The 23,211-nt window shown below is 37.3% G+C and overlaps 1 protein-coding gene across 3 annotated transcripts; it reads right to left on the bottom strand.

Annotated features, from left to right (window-relative positions):
* Positions 1-915: 915 nt before the first annotated feature.
* Positions 916-22,368, bottom strand: C1qtnf3 (C1q and TNF related 3). Of its 3 annotated transcripts, none has more exons than XM_046422344.2 (6): positions 21,982-22,368; positions 16,559-16,670; positions 13,971-14,125; positions 10,417-10,546; positions 5,853-5,952; positions 916-2,995 (listed from the first exon to the last, which is right to left on the bottom strand). In XM_046422344.2, exons 1-6 carry the CDS (start codon positions 22,243-22,245, stop codon positions 2,836-2,838), a joined length of 921 nt encoding a protein of 306 aa, XP_046278300.1. In that variant the 5' UTR covers positions 22,246-22,368; the 3' UTR covers positions 916-2,835. The 3 variants fall into 3 exon arrangements, with proteins under 3 accessions (XP_046278300.1, XP_046278299.1, XP_046278301.1); XM_046422343.2 differs by having other exon boundaries at positions 21,943-22,366; XM_046422345.2 differs by having other exon boundaries at positions 22,162-22,360.
* Between the last annotated feature and the right edge of the window lie 843 nt (positions 22,369-23,211).

The following is a 23,211-nucleotide window of genomic DNA, read 5'->3' as shown; positions in this document are numbered from 1 at the left end:
AACTTTTACCTTTTCACTTAAAGGAAGAACTTTATGGCTTCTCTTTGGCATATCTGAATTGCCAGCATCTTTGATTTTGTACTTTGTGGTCATTATTAAGTAAAAAAACAAAAAAAAAACAACCCGGGGTGGGGGTACTGGATTGCAGGCACTGCTATAGAGTGAAAACTGATCTGTGAACTGAGGCAGTGACTAGATGGCTGAGGGGCTGGCAGGGGTGGATATACTGGACAAATCGATGATTCTTGTCATTGGCGGGGGGAGCAGGACAGCATGAGGCTTTATCATACTACTCAGAACTCAGAATGACAGCCAATTTAAAACTTATGAATTGTTTATTTTTGGAATTGTCCATTTCATATTTTTGGACCTCTGTTTATCACAGATAACTGAAACTGCAGAAAGCAGAACCATAGGTAAGGAGAGACTACTGTACCCTTGTGGTCATGGGTACAATTGTGAAAGCATCAATAACCATTTTGGCCTTCTCCCATCACCATTGGGAATCACTTTCCTTCATATCTGGGAAGCACTGGCAAGCCCAAAATGTTTCCCACCTACCTATAACCAAACCAGTGTTTCTACTAGGACGAAAATCAGAATTTGGGCACAATATAGAAAGACGAGGTGTGATAAAGATCCAGTTCCCTCAGAGATATTCACATTTTATCTAAACATCAATATGTGGCCGAGTTAAAGTTCTAACAATGAAATAAATGACAAGTGCAGTTTTTTGGAGACAGGTGACCCTGCTCTGTGCCCTCATTGTTGATTTCTATGGCTTTTCACAAGGTCTGCATGATATGACAAATTTAATCCTTTGAGAAGAGATTTGGGTGTGGGGAAGGTGAGGTAAAAACCAAGTGGCACCTCGTACAAACCCTAGTATGTCAAAACTGCTCAGTGAACACTAACTGAGGAAGTCACATCATGTTTTATTGAATCAAAGTTTAAGATATTTTCGTATATATCTCTTTGCTTTGTGTTAACTACCTTACTTACAATTGGATGACTATAACACTTCATTAAAAATATTAAAAAATCAATACATACAACAAAGGTTTGTTTATTTTCACATATGCCTATTATATTTTTCTATATTTCAAGCCAGGTCAAAATCTTCCTGTAAGGCATTTCATAGGTAGTATATACTGTTCAAATATGAAATCTCTTTGGTCAACATGCAACCTTCAGATACCTATTGGCAATGCACCTTTATGAAATATTTATGACAGTTGCTCATAGGAAGACTCAACTTCATGGTCCTAAAGCCCTGTGGGGAAAAACATATTTATAAAACAACAAAAACATTATGCACATTATAGATAATAATATAGCTTTAAAAGAGCAATACATGTGGATTTGGGAAGAATTTAAACACATTTATGCATCAAAAGGATAGGGTCAAAGGCTAAACTGAGTATGGATAACACCGAGTTCACTAATAGGGCAGGCTCACTCAATACTCTGCCTCTGGCTATAGGGTAATCAATACAGGAAACCCATAGTTTAAAAGCCTTTGTGTAAATTCAAATTGTAATAGAAAATATATTAAGGTGGTACCACATCAAGCTTAATTCATGATATACTATTTTTCAAAATGGAATTTCACCAGGCACTTTAGATATGATCCAACATTAGGCTAAACACATATTTCAATGATATTTCATCTAAAATAAAAAAATTTGGAGTGCTATCTATGGATATCATCTTCATAACTTACAGCATATTCTTATAAATGTTGTTTTGGTGACAAATCTAATCCTTTGAGAATAGACTTTGGAGTAGAGAGAGTTAGGCAAAACCCAAGTAGTACCTCCTGTAATCTCTAGTACATCAGACTGTTCTGTGAACATTGATTCAATGTTATAATCAAGAAAGTCATATCATTTTTGTTGAATAAATGGTTAGGATATTTTATTGCATAACTCAAATGAAATGAAATAACTTTATATTTTGTGTGTATTAGTTTGACAGTATATAACAAAATTTATAGTTCTTTCAACTTAACATATTATGTGTAAAGTATAAATATATTGGGTAATTTCCAAATTAAGAAGAAGGCATAAACTAACATCTGCCCTATATTGACCTAAGCTCGTCTTTGCTGACTTTTCAGCAAAGATCTATTGCAATCCAAAAATTGCAATAGCAAGAGTCAATCTGATAGGCCAAATCTGATAAACCCAATTTCATATCAAGAGAAAATTCCATTTCTAGGTTTAAATTATTAGAAATCAGAGTTTAATTACAAATGTAACTTTATAAAACAGAAGGAACCAATTATTTTTGGGCAACATATATTTACAATCTGTTTGTATATTTATTATCTAAAATCTATCTGGAAATAATAAAAAAAAACTATGCTTTATTCATTAATATTGACCCACTGGACCCACAAATGTTTCTAGTACCTAGGTCCTCAAGTGTTCCTATTCTTGCCCCAACCACATCATGATCATTGTCAATGAATAATGAACTGGAAATTTCAGGGATTCTTGAAAACTACTACTAAAAACAGAGCACCAAAACTCTTTGTAAATGATTCCTCTGATGGAGACAACCTGCAACATGAACAATTCCCTCTTAATTGCCTAGGGAAGAGTGATAAAAGTGCTGAATATATTCACCAGGGTCATCTGAGAAGACTACTTTGTGGTGTATTCTTCTGGGTCCTGAGTCATCCAGTATTGTGGTGTAGCTGTGTAACCAATACATTTTTTTAAAAAAAAAAAAACAGCATGTAGAACCCTAAACTTTAATGTTTGTTATACCCATAACAATTCCAGCTCAGTTATAAATCTTTCTCAAGGTAAAGCTGTTCTATTCATCTGTTTACTTAGTTTCAAACAGCAGGAAGCCTGCAAAGGTGGAGAAACGCTGGTGGTCCCCGTGAAGGGCACCGTTGCCCATTCTCAGCCAAACCTCATCCCCTTTGGCCAGCTTCAGCACAGCATGGTTGCTGGATGTATCTGATTTCCCCTTTGTTTCATAGCTGAAAAGAAAAAGAGGCACAAACTACTCAGTCTTTGCAGTGCATAGACAACTCTTTACCAAAATCTAGCCTCCCTTTCTCAAATACATTTGAGTATAGTTGTGTGATAAATTTTCTATGGTATGTCAGCAGAAATGGCATGTGACACTTCTACTAAGGGCCAATAAAAGTCTCACAAACACTCCTTCTTATTCCTTCTGCCTTCTGCCTATCTGAAACATTGGTGGCAATGACTAGAAGGAAGCCATATGTAGAAGTCTGGCTTCTTAAAGACTACTAGGTGTAGTGAGCTCTTTCGCTCTTGCCCCAGGCTGAAACACTCACCCTGGATATCTATCCTGGATGAACAAAGGAAAGAAAGTTCTGTTTGAGCCATTACATTGAGTTGTTGTTAGAGCAGTCTAACATTCTTGAACTAATCAGAAATTGGTAGTAAAGGAAGTGCTGCTATAACCCAACTAAGAATACATGGTCAGGCAGGGAGCTGGGAGGAGACAAATATGATGAACTGGAAAGCTAGAGATAGATACCATGCTGTGGCAAGACATTTGGGAAAATACAAGACAGCATGGAAGGTATATCTAATGCCTGCTCACTAAGTAAGGGGCGTGATCAGAGAAAGCCAAAACACTCTTTGCTGCCTTTAGAAGGTGTTTCTACAAAAGATGAGTTCAGACAAGAACTGACATGTTTGAAACAGAGTATGTACAGTGGAGGCCTAACAAGATTGACAAGGTCAAGTGCTTTTACACCTGGAACAGCAGAATCAAGTTGGTGTTTTCCCATTAAGAATTTTAATTGAGTCAAATAGACAGTGCTGGGATAATCTGATGGATGGAGAATATTGCCTTTCTACCCAAATCTATTAGTTTAAAAGACCTCTTGGTTACTGCCATTAAATTGAGAGCAAGGCAGAAGCAAGAGTAATCAAAGGAGTAATAGGCTGAAAAACTACCTGTCAAGCAAAGTGTGTTGGATGAGATTTCTAACACATGTAACGGACTGGTAGCAAACAAAGCAAACGTCTTCTAGGTTTCTGAAGAAATGTAATATCAAAGATCTGGCCAGGGCTAAAACATGCTTGGGATATTTGATTTAGCTCTGATTTGTACCACCAGGACATAGATGGTGAAAGATCCCTTAGAAGACCTACTCATCTTTTAGATGTAGCCAAAGAAAAATGGACAAAGAAAACCTCCCAGAGGAAAGAATTAGGGGCCAAAGAGAGAAGCAGCTAATGGATTGACTTGATAAGAAGGACTGCTCATTGCCAGATTCTGGACTTGAAGCTTGATGCATGAACTGTGGCTGATGTTCTCTCCCTAGGGGGGATAGAGATGGGGAGATGTGTACTCTACATGTAGAAAGAAGGGCTCAGCAGACATTTGGAAGCCATAGGGCAGAGGAAGCTAGATGTTAAGCAAAATTCACTCTCCCCTTCCCCATAAGACCTGCATTATATTTCCTTGCTGCCTTTGCATTGGTTGGGTTAGGAACAATGTGATTAAGTTCCCTGAACAGAAATGCCCTGTGCATAAGAATTTCCACAAGCTTGTTGTTCGTTCTTCCTTCTGACTCTGACAATAACAATGACCATGAGAATTTAAAAGTCAGTTTTATAGATGGAAGAACTGCTTTTGTCAGCCTGAATCCATCAAAAAACAGAAGGGTAAAAAAAACCTTGCCCAACCATAGTTGCCTCTTCTACCTTTTCTACCACCCTCCTCCCTTTCCAACCTGGAACCCTTGTCTTGAACTGATCAAGAAAAACAGAATTCTAGCATGTTTGAGGCACTATAATCTGACTTAGACCACAGTATAATTCTTGCAGCAAGTTCACCTACTCTAACTCATCTTTTCCTCTTTTGGCACTCCAAATACATCTTTTCATTCAGGCCAGACTCCAGAAGGAAACAGAAATCATCACAAGTCACCAGAAATAACATGTGATAAATAATAGCCACGAAGTTTTTCATAGATAACTCTTAGCCTGTTTAGCTATAGGAAACAAGTTGGCTCTCTGCCTCTCTCCTACATCCTAAGCTAACATCAGAGCAAAGTATATTGTTTTGGAAATATTTTCTCCCAAGCATAACTAGGACCAGGTTGCTGGGCTAAATATCAGAAGAGCAGCACAGTCCAAATAAAGGGACCTACTCCCAACTCTCTCCACCTGCCAGTGTGGGTGATGGTGGAGAAGGTCATCAATAGGACTGTCTCTGAAAAAGGGGACAGGAGAGTGTGTAATCCCAGTGACTCAGGAGGCTGAGGCAAGAGGATTGCAAGTTCAAAGCCAGCCTCAGCAATGGTGAGGCACTGAGCAATTCAATGAGAACCTGTCTCTAAATAAAATCCAAAATAGGGCTGAGGATGTGGCTCAGTGGTTGAGTGCTCCTGAGTTCAATCCATAGTAACCACCACCACCCCCCCCAAAAAAAAAATAGAGAAGGAGAAGGTGAAAAAGAAGAAAGGGAGGAAGTGGAAGAGGAGGCAGAGGAGGAGAAGGAAGAGGAGAAAGAAGAAGGAAAAGAAGAGGAAGAAAAACTCCTTTCTATAGGAAAAAGAAAGAGAAAGAAAAAAACTAAAAAGTTAAGGAAAAATTCAAATGATTGGTTATGGGAAGTGTTGTTAGTAATGACATCAAGATTTCTCACCAACCTACTGATGCTCAATTCATCAGATTTATTTCTTCTCAAATAGTAACAGTAATCTGACCATATATTGGAGCACAGGAGCTCTTTTTGAGACAGGGGCCACATTAGGCTCTGCTGGTTCCTACATGCTTATCTGCTATTGGACTTCCTTTGTGCAAACTATGGCAGCCTGGATGAGACCTGTAATGGAAAAGGCCACCCACCTATACATGCTGAAGACGGTATTGCCATTGTGCATAAGGTACACATACACTTCCTCAACGTCCTCATGCTTCATCATGCTGAAGGTGAAGAAATACACACCTGAAAGACGCAGGTAGTCATCCATGGTTATGTTAACATGTTAATATGGGGGACCCAATGATGGTTTGGAGATATATCAAAGGATATGTAGTATGTAGCTTCTTTTGACCTTTACTCGCATGAATGTCCCTTTATCTGCTCACCTTCAAAGTGTGTTAGATGTTTTTGAGACTTTATCTAAAGTTGTATATACTTAATAAGATTACAAAGCATAATCTTACACTGCGTATCTCTAATAAGATTACAAATCTATAAGGAAAGGAGTCTACCTTACTCTAATTGTACCTCACTGTTTTGTTACCTGACAAAAGGCCTAGTGTGAAGTCCCTGCCATATCTACATAAGAAATTATTAGCATCTACACAGGACTCATTGGTAAGGTACAGAGAGTCCTCAGTATGAACACATGCTGCTCCTTGACCTAAGAAAATAAGGTAGGCATGAAATTGCAAAGGACAACCGTACTTGCCAAATGTTAGCCAAAGATAGTTGAAGCATCATATAAATGTTTAATAGTTCTACAGAAATTATTCTGGTAATTGCTCATGTTATTCACAGTAAATCATTGAATTTGTGTATAATGAATAGAAAAATACCTATTATAAATAAATTAAATATCTATTTAGCCAACACAACCTTGCTACCAAAAGTCTTATCTTAATTTGAAAAAGACCAACATAATTTAGTTGTAACCAAATTTGGGTGGAGGGGGATTGTCTTCTTTTCCCCCCCTTCTGTAATCGCAAAATCAGCCTTCTCTATTTGATCACTCCCAAAGTTGAAAAAAGATAAAAAGATCATTTTGTAATACCTTTGATGAGGTTTAAACAGTAAAATGTACAAAGCAAATTCTAAGTTATTAAATCTTTGGGCTTTATTATAAATTCACTGAACTTAATTGAAGCACTGTTGGCATTATCTAGGCACTGATATAATCTGTTACAGACAGTATTTAAAGATGTGTTTTCTTACAAGATCCTAGAAATCCTAATGGAAAGCAATTTAGTATTACCTAATATACTCTAAATCCCAAGATAGAAAATATGTTCATTGAATAATAAAGAAAAATCCAATGGGCTAAAAGGAAAATCTTCCCACTCCAAAACTGTCTTGGATTTGGGAGTGCACTTTGGAAAGGTGAATGAATATAAGTCATCAAGTTTTTATTGATTCCCATATTAAATATTTTTGACTAGTGGCTTTATAAGAGGAAAACCCCAGAAACATCTGAAAAAGCAAAAGCAAAATAGCACTGAACTGTTCTATTTCTTTTACAAAAATGTAAATAAGATAGAAGATGTAAGTGTGCCATGTTGATCCATCTGATTCTGAGTCAAGTAGAACCCAATAGAGAAATATGGTCATGCTATGTTTAGTGCCAGGAATGCATATCCAATGTTCTGTGAACAGAGGAAATGGAATAAAGATCAGCCATGCCCATTAGTATGCCTAGAGATTGGCTCACAGAAGAAAAGTAAAGATAAGAAAAAATTAAAGGACTTCAAGTCGTTTATATGTGTTCATTTTTTAACATTTTACATTTAGGTATGCATGCATGCATGCACACACAGCGATAATTGTTAATGCCTCTAGAAAATAAAGTTGGAATCAAAATGACAGGAAAATATATTAGTCTTTCTTAAAAAATGATGAGTACTATAAAAAAATAGATTGCAGAAACATTTGAGAAAGAGCAGACTGAAAAACCAGATGGTGACTAATGAAAATCCCTAGAATTGGAAATACAGAAGTGAATATATTTTATATCTCCATGTGACTTTTTCTGCAAGGATAGGTTCTAGCACCAGAGGTAATATATTTGCACCATGTTTTTCCGGTGGGCAGAAGGGACTGTCTCCCCAGCACCTTCTGTAATTGCAAAATCAGCCTTCTCTATTTGATCACTCCCAAAGTTGAGAAAGATAAAAAGATCATTTTGTAATACCTTTGGTGAGGTTTAAACAATAAAACGTGGGAGCCAAAAAGTGAACGTTATTGCCAAAACCATGTGAAGCAAAGAGAATTCTACGATACTAAATCCTTGGGCTTTATTATAAAGCCACTGAACTTAATTGAACCATTGTTGGCATTATCTGGGCACTGATACAGACATATAATCTGGTACAGACAGTATTTAACAAATTCATTACAGGAAAATTATAGCATAAACTTTCAGAGCAGAAAATCACATACAGCTGAAATAAAAGAAAAAATTGCTCTATCATTTCATACATTAGTTCATTTCTGACTTAAACTGCATAGGATAATAGACAAGGCACACATTTAAAGCTTTTGTGATAAACCTAACATGACCATTGCATCCATCAAGATTTTCTTGCTTTTTCTTCTGGATACTGTAGAAAGAAGAAGAAACGAACAACAAGAAAACGAAAACCTTGCCATTTTCTGCAAAACTAGGATACTGGGAAAAAAAAATCAATAAACTTCAAAATAGCTGTAAGTGCTGCCAAATGCAATTGAGGGCAGACAGTGACATGCTGGCAGTGTGGGGGCTGGGCAGGAGCTCTAGGTGACAGAAGAACTCAAATCTACCAGGAAAAATACACTCCTTGGTAGAGAAGAGCTATTTTGAAGTGCAGATACTGAAAAGAAGCTCCTGTGGGCAGAGCTAAGATGAAGCACAAGATTGTGTCTTGAGGGAAGTTTGCTAGAAAAAGAATATCTCAAAATCTGCCAGCAAAAATAAGGCTCCTAAAGGAAAGAAACTGGCAAATACAAGGCTGTTTTCAGAAACCCTCCTGGGGAAGTCTGGGGAGGCAGGGGAAATGTGGCCACATAAGAAAAACACACAGAGCAGTCATACTTAAAAGAATTAGGTAGTCCCCTGGCAGCAGGAGAGGGAGCCATTGAGATCCTCAGCCCAGAGGGCTGCTGGGGTACCCCCCTTTCCTCCAAAAACAGCGGCATATTACTTACTGATCTAGGAAAATCCAACTCAGTCAGTTATTATCAACTAGTTTTAAAAAGTAGTAAAGAACATCAAGAATTACCCCAATAGGTGAATAATACCAAGAAGAAATATTGTCGTTATATAATAAATGAAAAATGTAGCTAAATAATTCACCATGAGTTTAAAATACATGAATGAATGCCACTGTGAAAGAAGGCTATAAAACAGGATGCAAAAACTCATGGTACAAATGGGAAGCTAAGGGGAGCAATTAAAAACTGGGGCATCAGGAGAGTCTCCTGAAATCTGAATCGAGTCTGTAACTTAGTCATAGTGTTATACCTGGGCCTGTTTCTTCATTTTAGTCATTGAGCGTTGGTTATGTAAAATGTTAATGCTTGGGGAAGCTAATTAAAGAACATATGAAAACTTTGTAACATTTTTCTAACTTCTATAAATCTAAAGTATTTCAAAAATTTTTTTAAAAGATTTTTTAAAACAATTTTTTTTAATCCATCGATTGTCCAGACATTTTGAAGGCAACTTTGTTGATGACACCATGGAGAAACAAGTCCTTCCTATTTGACAATAGGAAAATATTAATACAACCCTACAGAGAGTGATTTGGTAAAACTGGCCAAACTTAAAGATGTAATTCCTCTCTGACCAGCAATTATATTCTTGGTAGTTTAGCCTACAAACATATCTATATGTGTTCACTTATAAAGTGGTATAGTCAAAGTTAATTCACTGAAGCTTTGCTTTTAATAACAAAGACTAGAAATAATCCAAATGTTCAGCAATACACAAATGGTTAGACACATGTTTACACATTCAGCTTTAGGAAAGAATGAAGTAATGATATGAATAGTTTTCTAAAATGTATTGCTAGTTGTTAAAAAGCAGAGAATAGCCAGAATAGAGAGTATGTTAGCTTTTATGTAAAAAGGAGAGAAAATGTATTTGTGTGTGTTGACATAAATTGTTTCTACTCTTAAAATATGTTCTTACCTACCCAAATTTTTATGTAAAAAAATTGGATCAGGCACTACTTGGGGTAGTGGAAAAGGGAGGACACAGTTATAAAATGCTTAAACTATAAGAATTATGTTCTAAGGATTTTTATAATCAAGGTAACTATACCCTTGTAGCAATTATTTGTTCCAGTTCAAATCAGGGTAAATAACCTTAACAACCATGGTCACAATTTGTAAAAAAGAAAAAAAAAAGTCTCTTGAGATTGAACTCATTTACTTTGAAATTAAAAAGACACCCATACAAACTGCTTGTTTTAACTTGAATAGAATTTTTTACTGTCTTAGTGGCTTTCTCTCTTTATTCCCAACCTCTTCATCCTTCCTTCCTTCCTTCAATCCTCCCTCCTTCCTCTTTTCCCCTCCATCCTTCTTCCCATCTTCTTTCTCCTCTTCCATTCTTCATTCCCTCTTTCCCTCCCTTCCTTTCATCCCTCTTTCCTCTCTCCATACATTCTCTTTCCTTCTCTTTCTTAATTTCTAGACTAATCCAATTATTCATTTACTTTTATATCTCACCTGATACAGGGGCCCCAAATCTACCGGTCATGACATCAAAGAAGTTTCCAATGTTGGTCTCAACACTGCTGAAGATAATTCCACTGTTCTGATTGCTGAAGTGAGTGGCCAGAGAAGCCATGAATGCAATCTAAAAAAGAAGTTGGTGGTCAAATCTTAGGCAATTTTTCTTAAAGAAATTAAGCTTTTATTTAGTTTACATTTATTACAAAATAGTTTGCAAGGGCAAGATTGGCTATATCTTAAGCATCAATCTATGGAGAAATAAATACATAAACGATGGTGATTTCTAACATTTTATACTATTCGGTCTAGAATAACAATACACATCAACATTTCTGAATCTATGATTCAAAGAACATTAATCTTTAAAATACTTTTTGAAATATTAAACAGTGGGAAAATTTCGATGAAATTCTCAGATTGTACCTATTAAATACAAATCAGCATATTAAAAGATCTGAGAAATCCTGCATTCAGACAACTTTTAAATTTGCTAGGCCTACACTAATTTTCTCCAAAAGATATTTATCATTTTCTTATGAAATAAATTCTTTGAATACACTCTTTGATATTCCTTGATGTTGACATAAATGTACATATATAATGAGGCAATGTAGTTAATATATTATTTAATTTAAAAGTAAGCAACACAATATGGTCACAACTTGATACCAGACTTTGTTAAGCCTGTCTGTAGGTAGGGTAGCTGTGTGAGCAAATTGAGGAAAATATCTGCAAGGATGTTTACAAAATTATTATTGGCAGGGCTCACTGTGCAGAAGTTTCATGGAAATTTTTTTGTTTCTTAAATACAACTATAATTTTTTGCATGAGCGTGTATTCATTTAATGTTCAGAAAAAGATACATTTTAAAGATATATAATTGCATTTATTTATACAAAGAGATGTTCAAGAAATATTTCCATTCATGAAATAAACTAATACCCTGTGTTCTTATCATATTTAAAAGTAATGTGCCTAAGTAAGATATAAAAAGTTATGAAATGATATGTCAGCAGTCATCATCTCTGGGCATGTTGTATTTTATGCATAGCTGTTTCTCATTTTTTTTAAATAATGAAAAGTTATTGCATAAACATTCTTTAAATGGCAGGAAGAAAGTTTTCAGTTACTCAAAATATAGAATAATAATTTAATAAGCTAGAAAACTGAATAATAAAAAATCAAAAATTTCTGGGCATGGTTTTACATTTTAAAATTCAGGTTAAAGGAAAAAATTAAGATTTAGGAGACCCACAGAAGTCATTTAATTCCAGCAACCATTTCTGGGACTGGTTACAAATGATTTATGTGTAATATTTTATGGAACTTTGAATGCTTCAGCTCAATGTGTAAAAGATCAGTGAAAATAATTAACTTGTTAACCTGCCACCAATAGGCACCGTAAGTTTAGGAACAGAACTACCTACTTGAAGCCAAAGACATGAGGTTGAATTTTAGCTTTATTAGTTGTAACTAAGTAACCTGGCACATCACTGAGTCAAAGGAGCCTTAAATTTCTGTCTTACTTAGGTGAAGAATGAGGCATTATTACTCCTCTTCTTCCACCTACTGCTATTACTGTCGTTGCCACTGCCCATGTTAAGAGACAAGATTAAAGTTCAAAATACAAAATATTAGTAGCTAAAAGAACCTTAGGACAATGCCACCCATCAAGAAATTCTTTTGGCTTGAAATGACTGTTGGAGAATGCAATTTGAAAGTTAATGCTAATTCTTTGTCCAAATGGGTCAGGGCCCATGAGATTAATAATTATTTTTTTAACTTGATAAGATTCTCTGTCCTCAAACAATAAAAATTCCTCTCTTACACAATTTGCTTAAGACCAGTCTTCCTTCTTCTGTAAAACACATGAAAATAGTTCTTCCAAAAGACTGTACTTTGGTGTTAGCATGAAATAGTTGATGGAGAGAATTTAATGATTTCCTAGATTTTCTCCATTAACCCATCTTGTCCATTGTCCCAGATGTGGAACACCTATTAAAACTTAAATACAGTATATAATATAGCTATATAATTAAATATAATTATTTGGTAATGATTCAATTATAATATGGTAATTATATTAATGTTAACTAATATAATAACATATATACAAGCTCTATATTATTACTTCCAACCTATTTTAATGTACTTGTGTGTTGATTTCATCTAAATATTCACAAAATTAAAAACTTGGGACTTAATGGATTAAAGCCCCTTAGCTATGATCTAACATTCATACACTGTGTGTTATAGTTTCTAGCTTTGAGATATTTATAGCCTCTTAGTAACCAACTCAACCTGGCTAGGTGGCAGTTCTCTCCTTTTATTTCTTTATCTAGTAAATTTATAGTGGCATATGAATCCCATGTTGCTGTAATTATTGGACAACATTCATTAAAAAGTTACCCCCCCCCCAAAAAGAAAAACACAGAAAGTAGTTACAGTGACATGTAGGACCTCTTATTTTACGCTTGAAAAACTAAGACCCAGATAAAGGATGTAGCTTATCCAAGGTCAAACACCTCCACGTATGCCCAAATAAAGGCAAAGTGTTCCTCAATTGATATTTCATACAAGAATTGCTTTTCATTCTAGTTCTTTAAAAGTCTGTCATGTTACAGAATTTTTTCCCAAATACTTAAGCCACAGATTACACTTTGGGAGGACATATTAACCAGAAAAAAACTTTAACCAAAAAAACAAACAAACAGACAAAAACAAACACAAACAAACAGAAACTAGTTGACAGAAGTCCCTAGAAGAATTAATTTTAAAATATTAGCAAAAAAACCCTAATTTAGTAATTTTTCTTGATGATATAACTTCACACTTAAAAATTTTAGATGTTGCTGACAAGAATTTTAATGATTATTTAAAAGGGAAACAAAGAATATATCAATTGGTACTTGAGCTTGGGAAAATTACAAGCTCATAAATGGATTAAAGAAACTTTATGCGGAAATGAAATGAACATGATAGGGTCTGGAAAACTATGAATGAATTACTCAAAAATAAAATGTCCCCAGTGAAAACAAGATACTGATGGGAAAAGTTAAAAAAAAAAAAAACAAAAAACTGAGCTATAAAATCTGAGTTGATAAAAAAACAATATGTTAATATTCATGTATGTGATTTAAATATGTAAATACAGCAAAATCAATAAATATAATATTATAAGTATGCATTTAGCCATTCCATTTTCATGTTTAAAAGTTCATACATTCAAATAGGTTAAAACTCTTTTTATTTAACCTATCTTCTCATCTGGAAAACAGGAGATGAGTTTATATTCAGGGTTGCTTTGTATTGGATTCTACAAGGAAATTGGATTTCACTCTTCATCGATTTCTCTCCTCCCTGGGAATGATCCCCAAATCCTTTGGACAAGATAGGCCTTGAGCAAACATCCTGTATGTAGATGAACAAATTCAGACTAGATTCACTCAAGATTGGTGAAGGCTTGAAGAAGCACTCCAACCCTACGACCCTGGGTCTGGGTGGTCAGACAGGCCTGGTCCCCTGGAAATGTGCAGAAGGTGGTTTACCTGCAGTTCTGGTGGAACCCCAGGATAGCCCTTCTCTCCTTTGGGGCCATGCTGTCCTCGCTCCCCTCGAGGTCCCAGGTCACCTTTGTCTCCTTTCTCACCTTTGGCACCTTCATGGCCAGTGGCTCCATTATTTCCATTGTTTCCATGGTTTCCTTAAACAACCAGACATCATCACATGCAGAAACCCTCTCCCTCATACTGACCATTTATTTTTAGACAAACAGATCCTTCCTTCAAAAACATCCAAACTCTATTTAAAAGGGGACCTTTTGAAATAAGCCCCAATACAGCCAGGGGTATCATCAAATGGGTCCTCTTTTACTGGGCTTTGAAACTGCCTTACATATTGTCAGGCACCAAAATCTGTTTTTCTTAAGCCTTGAATGAAAAATTATGTAGAAGATGGTTCATCACATTATCACTTAAAATAGCAAGCATTAGAAACCACCAAGATATCCATCAATACTATAAGGACTACATTTTAAAATGGAATATTTTAGTACCTGATATTAAACAGTCATTAAAAAAAGAAATTCAAAGGAAAAAATTAGTGGTATAATGATATTTAAGGCATTTTTAATAAAAAGATCATAAATGGATAAAAAGGTATAATACTATTTTTGTTTCAAACAATATGTATGTGCAAATTATGTCCATAGAAGAAAAAGACTAGAATAAATTATGCAAAAATATTTATACTTTTTTTTCTGAATGAATAAAGCACAAGTGACTTGGTAACATTCTGTATATTTTTCTGTCTCTCTGAAGTTTTGTACCTAGAACTTATATCACTTTTATAACTGAGGGGAAAGTAAACTCATTTATAAACAAAAAATAATAATAACAATTTTGAAAGCAAGAATTGGATAGCAATTTCAATGCCTCACTTTGCCACTAAGAGATGGCTTCTACAGCTCCTCTTTAATTTTTTATGTTTGCTGAATTGCAGGCCCATTTGCTATTTATTTGTGTGATTACTTTAAGCAGGTATCACTGTGTCAGGCTTGCAATCCTTCCAGATGGATGAACTTTGACTGTTTATGGACTAAAGTGTTCAATGACAAAGCCATTTCCTGGTGGGAAACATTTACCCAAGGCCAGAAGAACATAGATCTGAGAAGATTACAAAAGGGTCCACACATACCCTACTCCACATCACTGCCCCTGCTGCCTGCTGTGCCTGATAGGCAACGACATAGGTTGCAAAACAGTAATCATGGTTTTAAGTATAATATAAGGTTTTTCCATTATAAAGATGGGTTCACATGAGAAGCTATCCAAATTATTTAAACATTACCATATTTGAAAATTATTAACCTCAATGGGGATAAGGTGGAGAAAACCAAGTGGATCTTGGACTTTGGCCTAATTCTGAGAGGAGGTTCTATCCCCAGGGACTGACTGGAGAGGAAGAAGACAGTAAAACCCACAGCAGGTCTGGGAGTCCTTGATAGAGGGGATCTGGGAAACCCCCTCCTCACCCCGCAACAGTGTACTAGCAGTCTCCCAGAATGCCTTTGAGCCTGAGAAACCAGAGTACTGTAGTACAGAAGGCTGAGCCCCAGGTCTAGAGGGACCTGATACAGTTCTAGATTCTTCCCCATATACCAATGTGGTTCTGGAGCCCCAAAATCCTTCCAGAAGTCAAGTGTGGAATAAAATATACTAATAGCTAATACTCGGCAGGAAGAGGGAGCACTCATTGGGATTAGAAAGATGTGCAGCTCAGTGAATGATGCCATGATGGAGGTGACTATAACTTGGGCCTATGAGCCTTTTTCTCTACATGCCTCTAGTTCATAAATCTCCTGAAAGTTAGGTGGAGTATACCGCATAAAGCATGCTGTGGCAGATATGCTAGCTTCTATGGTTTAGAGAAGTTTCCTGAAAGGCACAGGTCTTAAAGGCTTGTTCCCAGGTGAAGCACTATTGGGAGGTGGAGAAAACTTAAGAGGTGAGGTCTAGTGGGAGGTTGTATGTCACTCGGGGCATGCCCTTGAAGAGGTCTGTGGGACCCTGGTCTCTTCCTTGTCAGCTTTATCATTCCCTGGCCACCATGAGGTGAGCAGCTTTGCTCCATCACGTTCTCCCCACCATGATATATTGCCTTACCATATGTCCAAAAGCAACGGGGCCACTCAATTATGGACTAAAATTTCTAAAATCATGAGGCAAAATAAATCTTTTCTCTCTATACGTTAATTATCTTAACTGTTTGTTACAGTAACAGAAGGCTAACACACTGCATTAAAAGTAGGTCTCAATTAAGAGCTAGTAGCTCTATACTTAATGCTGGCAAAGAGCCTCCCAGCCTAATAAGTCTGGTACCCCAGGGTGTCTAGAGCCTTTTGGATTTTTGTAGTGGTGTAGAGAAATAAATAGTACAGAGTTTGTACTGTTTTACCTAAGCCAACCTCATAAACCCAGCTTCCCAACCCAACTCTTTCTTCTGGGTTTTCCATGCATTATCCTCTGGATCATACACCAGTGACCAGATAGTATTTAGGTTAGTGTTTAGCTTTTTTTTTTTTTTTTTTTTTGTACAGTCTACAATTAGACTAGCAGCACATCTTGCTCATCCTTACCTGGAATGCCTGGAGGGCCTGGGGGCCCAGGGGGTCCTTGGTAGCCACGGAAGCCATAGTCTCCATGACAACACTTGCTGCAGTCTGGGGGCAGTCCTCCAGTTTGTGGAGGCTTAAAAAAGACAAAAAGAGAAGCTTCAGGGAAACGTATTTGTGAGCAATTAGGAATTTTAAAATATCCTCTGACATCTATCCTTAGAGTTATCCTTTCACTTCAATCAACCCACAGCTGCATTAGAAAAGATAGTATGGGGTGGGGTGTACATGTAATGGCATAGGCTCAAGGGGTAGCTTAAGCAAAGGAAAGCAACAGGAAGCCAACAGAAGATGTACTTTGGGATGGTGCATGGGTAGGATGAACAGTGTCTTTCTGCTGCTCCCTACAACAGCAAGGCAGAAATGCCTTCAGCAGCAGACTTGGAAACCCAGAAGCCTTTTCTCCCTTTCCAAATGCCCAACAGCCTCAGATGTAGGTAGACTGAGTAGATGACCCTCAAATTACAAAACTACCAAACATAGTTATCATATACTGTGTCCCTGATACTGGCAAGAGAGTTGGGTTAGAGTTCTTAGAAACTGAATTGTAAATGTTTTTTCAAATAGCCAGAACACACTTAGAATGCCTTCAGAAATGAATAAACTAAGCAATCTTTAGGCCAATACATTTATTTATTCATTTATTTAAATTGACAAATAGAAATAGCATATAGTAGCATTTACCACACCTTGTTTTAAAATATGCATACTTCCTTGTGGATGGAGTAAGTCAAGCTAGTACATATGCATTATCTCAGATACTTTTCCTGTGATAAGAGCACTTCAAATCTACTCTCTTGGTAAATTTCAAGAATATAATGCACTCTTATTAACTAAATATTCAATACATTTTTATTATTTACCTACATCTTGAAACAAATTTAACTTCTTTATAAAAATTTAGCATAATGTTACACTTCAATATTTAAAGTGATGATTTCACCATGTTAATCCATATTTAATGAGCACTAAATGGCTACTAAATATACTCAAGTATGACACTGAGGGAAATGCTTATTTATACAAAGAGAAATTTCTAAAATGTATGCTTACTGTGAGGAGCTAGAAATCTAGTGGGGTTGACTGGAAGAAGAGTTGGAGTTGCTTCTAAAATTTGGACTCTAATCTCAATTGGCAGCTTGCCTTTTAATTATGTCATACAAAATTCTTGTGGTAACTTTCCTAGACACCAATTATAATTCAACGGTTTTTGGAAAATAGCATATTGATGTTAAGGGATTCATTTTAAAAAGGAGGGAGAGTGGGAAGGAAAAAGAGACAGGAGAAAGTGGAGGAGAAAGAGTGGGGAAGAAAGAATTTAAAATAAAGTATGCTTCATTGATAGAAATCTAAGCAGAAAACTGGGTGGAGGCTTCACATTGCTGCATGCTTAGACATTCTTTTTTTTTTTTTTCTTTAACAAAAAAATGAATTTGGTCTTTGTCCTCCCTTTTCTCTAAAGTTTTCCACAAAGCTTTTCAGGAAAAAATACAGAATAGCATTTGTGGTCCAAGAAGTCTCCTACCAAAGCACAGACCCCAAGAATTTAGAGATCAGGAGCTTTGATTTGGAGTAACTCCTAGCCTCGTCCTCAGCATACCAGGGCCAACCCTGGGAAGGCATAGAGTCTATGATGACCTTTTGTCAAAATGGTGGAGGGAAGAAAATGAACGAAAATTGGCCTGAGATGAAGGATTTTTGGAGATTTAGAAAGTAAAAACATCACAGCTCCTCCCCACCTTCTAAACCAAGATGCAATCTGAGAAATAAGCAAGCGGTCCACATTTTCTGTATGGTTTTGCTAATGTAAAATACAGCTTATAAACCCCAGGAAATCCAGGACTCTGCCAATGATGGATTTCAGGGATGGAGAAGAGAGGAGGGGAAAAGGGAAAATCCTGAAGTGGAACCATTTGTGTAAGAGTAGAATGGAAATACTGAGATGCTTAAGAATGTCAGAACAACCACTGGACTGGAACAAGATTTCTCTTCCCAGTTCTGCATGACCCTAGAGAAATCACTGCTCCCAGACATCACTTTTCTTGTCTATTTGGGGTTGCAAGAGTTGGTCATGAATTTTGTTTCCAACTGTAAGATACAGACAAAATACTAAAGTTTTTCCCAAATAGCTCAAATAATAACTTAGAAAGTTGTTTTTTTTTTTTTTTAATGTCTAGTATCTGGGCACTGGAGATGGGTTGCTCGCTACCAGAGCTAAGTAGGATTCCTAGTGTGTGGGCAAGCTCCCTGGGGCACTGTAAGAGCATAGAGCCACCAGCAATTCACTGAGAGCCTTCTGTTAGCCAGACACCTCCTGAGAAGCTTCCTCTGTCATTTCTTCACATGGCCACCTTCTGGCCTTCTGTCTTCCACAGTTCAGTCAAATGAAACAAAGCTGGTAAGGCGGGCTCTTGAAACAAGTTAAATAGGATGTGTTGAATCTGACGTTTTCCCCTCAGAAAAGGAGAATTATGCATAGGAAGTTGCTATGCCTTCTCTTTCCTCTTAAGTTTATCACCCCCTTTCCAAAATCAGGCAAAATTTGAACACTGAAGACATCCAAATAAGCAGCAAGAGAGGAAACGGGGTATCTCTAAGAACAGTTCCACCTATTTCATGGATGGGGCCTAGAGGCAGCTCTTCAGAAGGATTTCTGAGAAAGAAAGTCCAAGTTCTTCTTCAACCCAACGAAAAGGGAAAAATAAGAAAGGGAAGGGAAATGGGAAGGAGAAATGGTTGTTCAGGAAGAGGATGAGAGATCGATGACTGATCCTGACAAAGAGGCTGTGGAGAAGAAAGGCCAGGAAACCAAGATAGAGTCTGCCCAGATCTCTGCCCCCTGGAAGCCTCTGTGAACTCTGCAGCCAGTTATCTTTCTAAAACACAAATCTAATGACCTCACTGCCCTGCTATGAAAAGACAAACAATATTTTGGTAACAAAATCTAAGCTCCATCACTCTTAGACCATCTGATTTCTTCCCCCTACCACTCCAGAGCTCCAGCCACACCCAGCTCCTCAGATGCATCCTCAAGTCTCTACACCCCCTGGCACACACAAAACTTTAATCCCTGCCGTGGCTGGCTATCCTCTTTGTGTCATCTTTTCAGAACCACTGCAGGGACCAACACTATTCCGACATTTTTTTCTCCCAATTGCCCTTTGACCTTTCTTTTCACATTGGTTTGATCAAGCTTAATGAATTCATTAATTAACAAAAAAAGGTATCCCCACTAGAGCCCTTTGGGATAGCTGGAGATAGTGTATTTATATGTCTGATGCTTGGGGGAGGAATGGATGCAGAAAGAGAAAAATTAAGAGAAAAGGATAGAAAGTTAGCCAATCCCCAAAAAACAAATGCCGAATGTCTTCTCTGACATAAGGGGGGTGGCTCAAAGTGGGGTAGGGAGGGAGAGCATGGGAGGAAGATTTTTTCTAGATAGGGAAGAGAGGTGGGAGAGAAAGGGAGGGGGAAGGGGAATAGCAAGGATGGTGGAATGTGATGGTCATCATTATACAAAGTACATGTATGAAGATGTGAATTTGGTATCAATATACTTTATATACAAACAGAGATATGAAAAATTGTGGTATATATGTGTATTAAGAATTGTGATGTAAAAAAAGAGAGAGTACATGTATAATGGCATAATTTGGCATGAACATACTTTATATACAGAGTTACGAAAAATTGTGCTGTATACAGGTAATAATGAGTATACTGCATTCCATTCTTGTCATGAATGTAAAAAATAAATAATAATAATAATAATAATAATAATAATAATAATAATAATAATGAAAAAAAATAAAATGTAGGGAAAGTAGTAAAGAACACAGTATAATACTAGATTCAGTGTGGGCATCCATATCTATTGAAAGAAGAGTTGTACTGAAAACTTCCAGATTATCAGTGGCTCTCAATACCCTTAGAGATGTTGGGGGTTGGCTTGAAAGTACTTTAGAAACCCAGGACTAGAAGGTGGCTTGTTATTGCCCTGCTGAGTGTTGGATGCCAGGAAATAACAACTGATGAGAACTCATCATTGCCTTCTGCTGTCCCTGGGGCTCACAATGTCACCTCCAGGAAGGACACCATCCCTGTGGATGGAAAGTCCATATCAGGTCTTAGACAAAAGTTCAAATGTCTTCACCATTAAGGAAAACACAAATTAGCATTAATTGCCCCTCAGACAAAAGCTATCAGAAGAAAGGGCAATCTCTAAAAGTGGCATTTTTAGACACAATAATTTCTTCTGTGGTTCATTAAAGAAGCAATTTCTCCTTGATACCATCCCACAGAACAATTTGGGAAACTGTATTATGTGTCCACTTAGATGTGCCAGGTGAGTCCCAGATCTGTTGCTGATTCTGAGTATGATCTTTATCCAATCATATAACCAAATAATCATCCCAAACTTCTCAGTCTGTGATAGGATGGGTTTAGATTTCAACTACACACAAAAAATTCAGGGCCTATTCAATGCATAAAAACGAATAGTTCTTATAGTAAAACCTATTGGTTCAAAGATCATAGATTCTAAGTAACTCTTCCTGCCACCACCAACTCTATCTGATTTCCACGTACTGCAAACTTCGGAGGTAAATCACAATCTGTTTCTTCCCGTTCTTAGTGTTTAAATTAAATTGAGCTTCACCAATGAGCAATTCACTATGCTGAAACCTTAACTCACTCTCACATTACCTAAAAGACTTAACAGATATTTTATTAGATGCTGAAATTATGCCTTGAGAAATAAATCAAGTCCCCTGTGGAGCAACAAATTATGCTACATACTTTGTAACTTTGTAGCCAATCTTTTTTGGTTTTAACTCCCTGATTTAAAAAAAAAAAAAAGCCAAAGTGGCTTAGCAACTTAGAATGCTATAATCGAATGAGACTGGCCTGAAATGTCACAGTAAATTTAGAAATTAATCTTAAAAATAAAAACAAACTTTGTTTTTGGCAAACTCAAAAAGCAGCTTCTCCCTGCTGGGAAGGATTGAGTCTAACTCTCTTGGGATTAGCAGTAATTACCTACAGCAATGTGTCTATCTGCACAGATCAGTACCTTCTGCATAAACAGCAAGAAAGAAATCAATTCCCAGCAGAGCAGGAAGCAGGCTGCCCAGGGTCCCCTTTCTAATGGAGCAATGCTACAGTCACTCTCCCAGCACATCTGATTACTAGAGACTAACAGTCCCCCTTGTATCCCAGAGCAACCCAGAGAGAGACCCAGAGGCAGCTTAGCAAACTGCTCTCAAGCACAGATCCTAAGAATCTTAGCCAAAACAACAGTAGCAGTCATTAAACTTTCATATAAATCCTTAAAAGAGAATTTGGAGTACCTGGCCCCAGAACCGGGTGATCTGGGCTAGGTCATCTACCTCGGGGTGTGGTAGCTCATCTGGTCTCAGGGGTTTTAGGTCTGTAGAAGTGTTATTATCCACAGTCCCAGTTTTAGGATGGCTCCGCTCTCTCACTCTCTCCCTCCTGGAGCCGCTACGGCCAGTCTGCTGGTGGCTCTGCACTATCCTCGCCACCACTTTATTAGCTCTTCCGCTCACCTCCATGTATTCATCTTGACACAGGCAAAAAGGGAGGAAAAGCAAAGCCAACAGGTGCCAACGGACGAGCTGTCTCCGGAGCATGATTCTCAAGAGAGCCACAGAGCCTCCTTGGGAAGACGGTGGGGGCTCCAGGCGCCTGGTCTCCTCGGGCAAATGCCAGGGCTGCAGATGAGAGCTGCAGCCGGCGGGGTGGTTTTATACTTCGGTGTGTAATAAATAAGGCTGCAGGCATGCCAGAGTGACAGCAGCCCTCCTCCCCAGGCAGAACAGCCCCCATTCATCACTTCCCACACCGCAGGCAGGAAGGATTTGTGCACACAGTTCCCAGTTGGTGGAGTTCATAAATGTCACACCTTGGCACGTTTTTGTTAAAGTGTGAAGGAAACATACACAACCAGCTGGAAACAGAGAGCGTGTGTCCAGTGGTTTGCTTTCATGATTGGACATGGAAAGGCTGTGCATTCGTGGTCTAAAATGACTTTTGGAAAAACCTACCCTTGTGCCTGCCAGGAAATTCTGGTTTAACTGCATCAATTCTGTCCGAAACGCCAGCAGGAATCCATTCAGGTCAATTGAGAGAACCCTTGCTCCCTAAATGTACAGATAGCACCTTGATCCACTGAAAGCAAGTCATTTCCCCTTCCAGATACCAGTAGCAAAGGGCAGGCAGTTGGCTGAACTGGGGAGTAAAACACTGAACTGAATTCAGGTGCAGAATCTCTGGGTTTAACAGAGGTATTGCCCCATCCTGGGCTGTACTTCCTTTTCCCTTGATTTTCCAAAAGCCAAAGTTAAGTCCTTTTTTGCCAGCCCCGTGTTAAGAAAAAATTGTCTCTGGCTTCTCTTCCTTCTGACATGTTCTTGATTAAAATATCAAAGAAACAGAAAGCATCAAATCAAATGATCTTTTCCAAACATATCAAAATTGAGAGAATTATCATTTCCTTTATTTTAGTTGCAATTTTCTTTTATTAATTCTGCCCTAAGAGCAAATGGATCTTCCTAATCTCTTTGAAATAATACATGAAGAGAATTTACACAGCTCTT

This window comes from Marmota monax, unplaced genomic scaffold, assembly GCF_021218885.2.
Source record: "Marmota monax isolate L192 unplaced genomic scaffold, Marmota_monax_Labrador192_F-V1.1 WCK01_AAM20220418_F8-fsc00077, whole genome shotgun sequence".
NCBI lineage: Eukaryota > Metazoa > Chordata > Mammalia > Rodentia > Sciuridae > Marmota > Marmota monax.
Note: the sequence above shows the minus strand (reverse complement) of the source record. Positions and strands in the feature narration are given on the sequence as shown.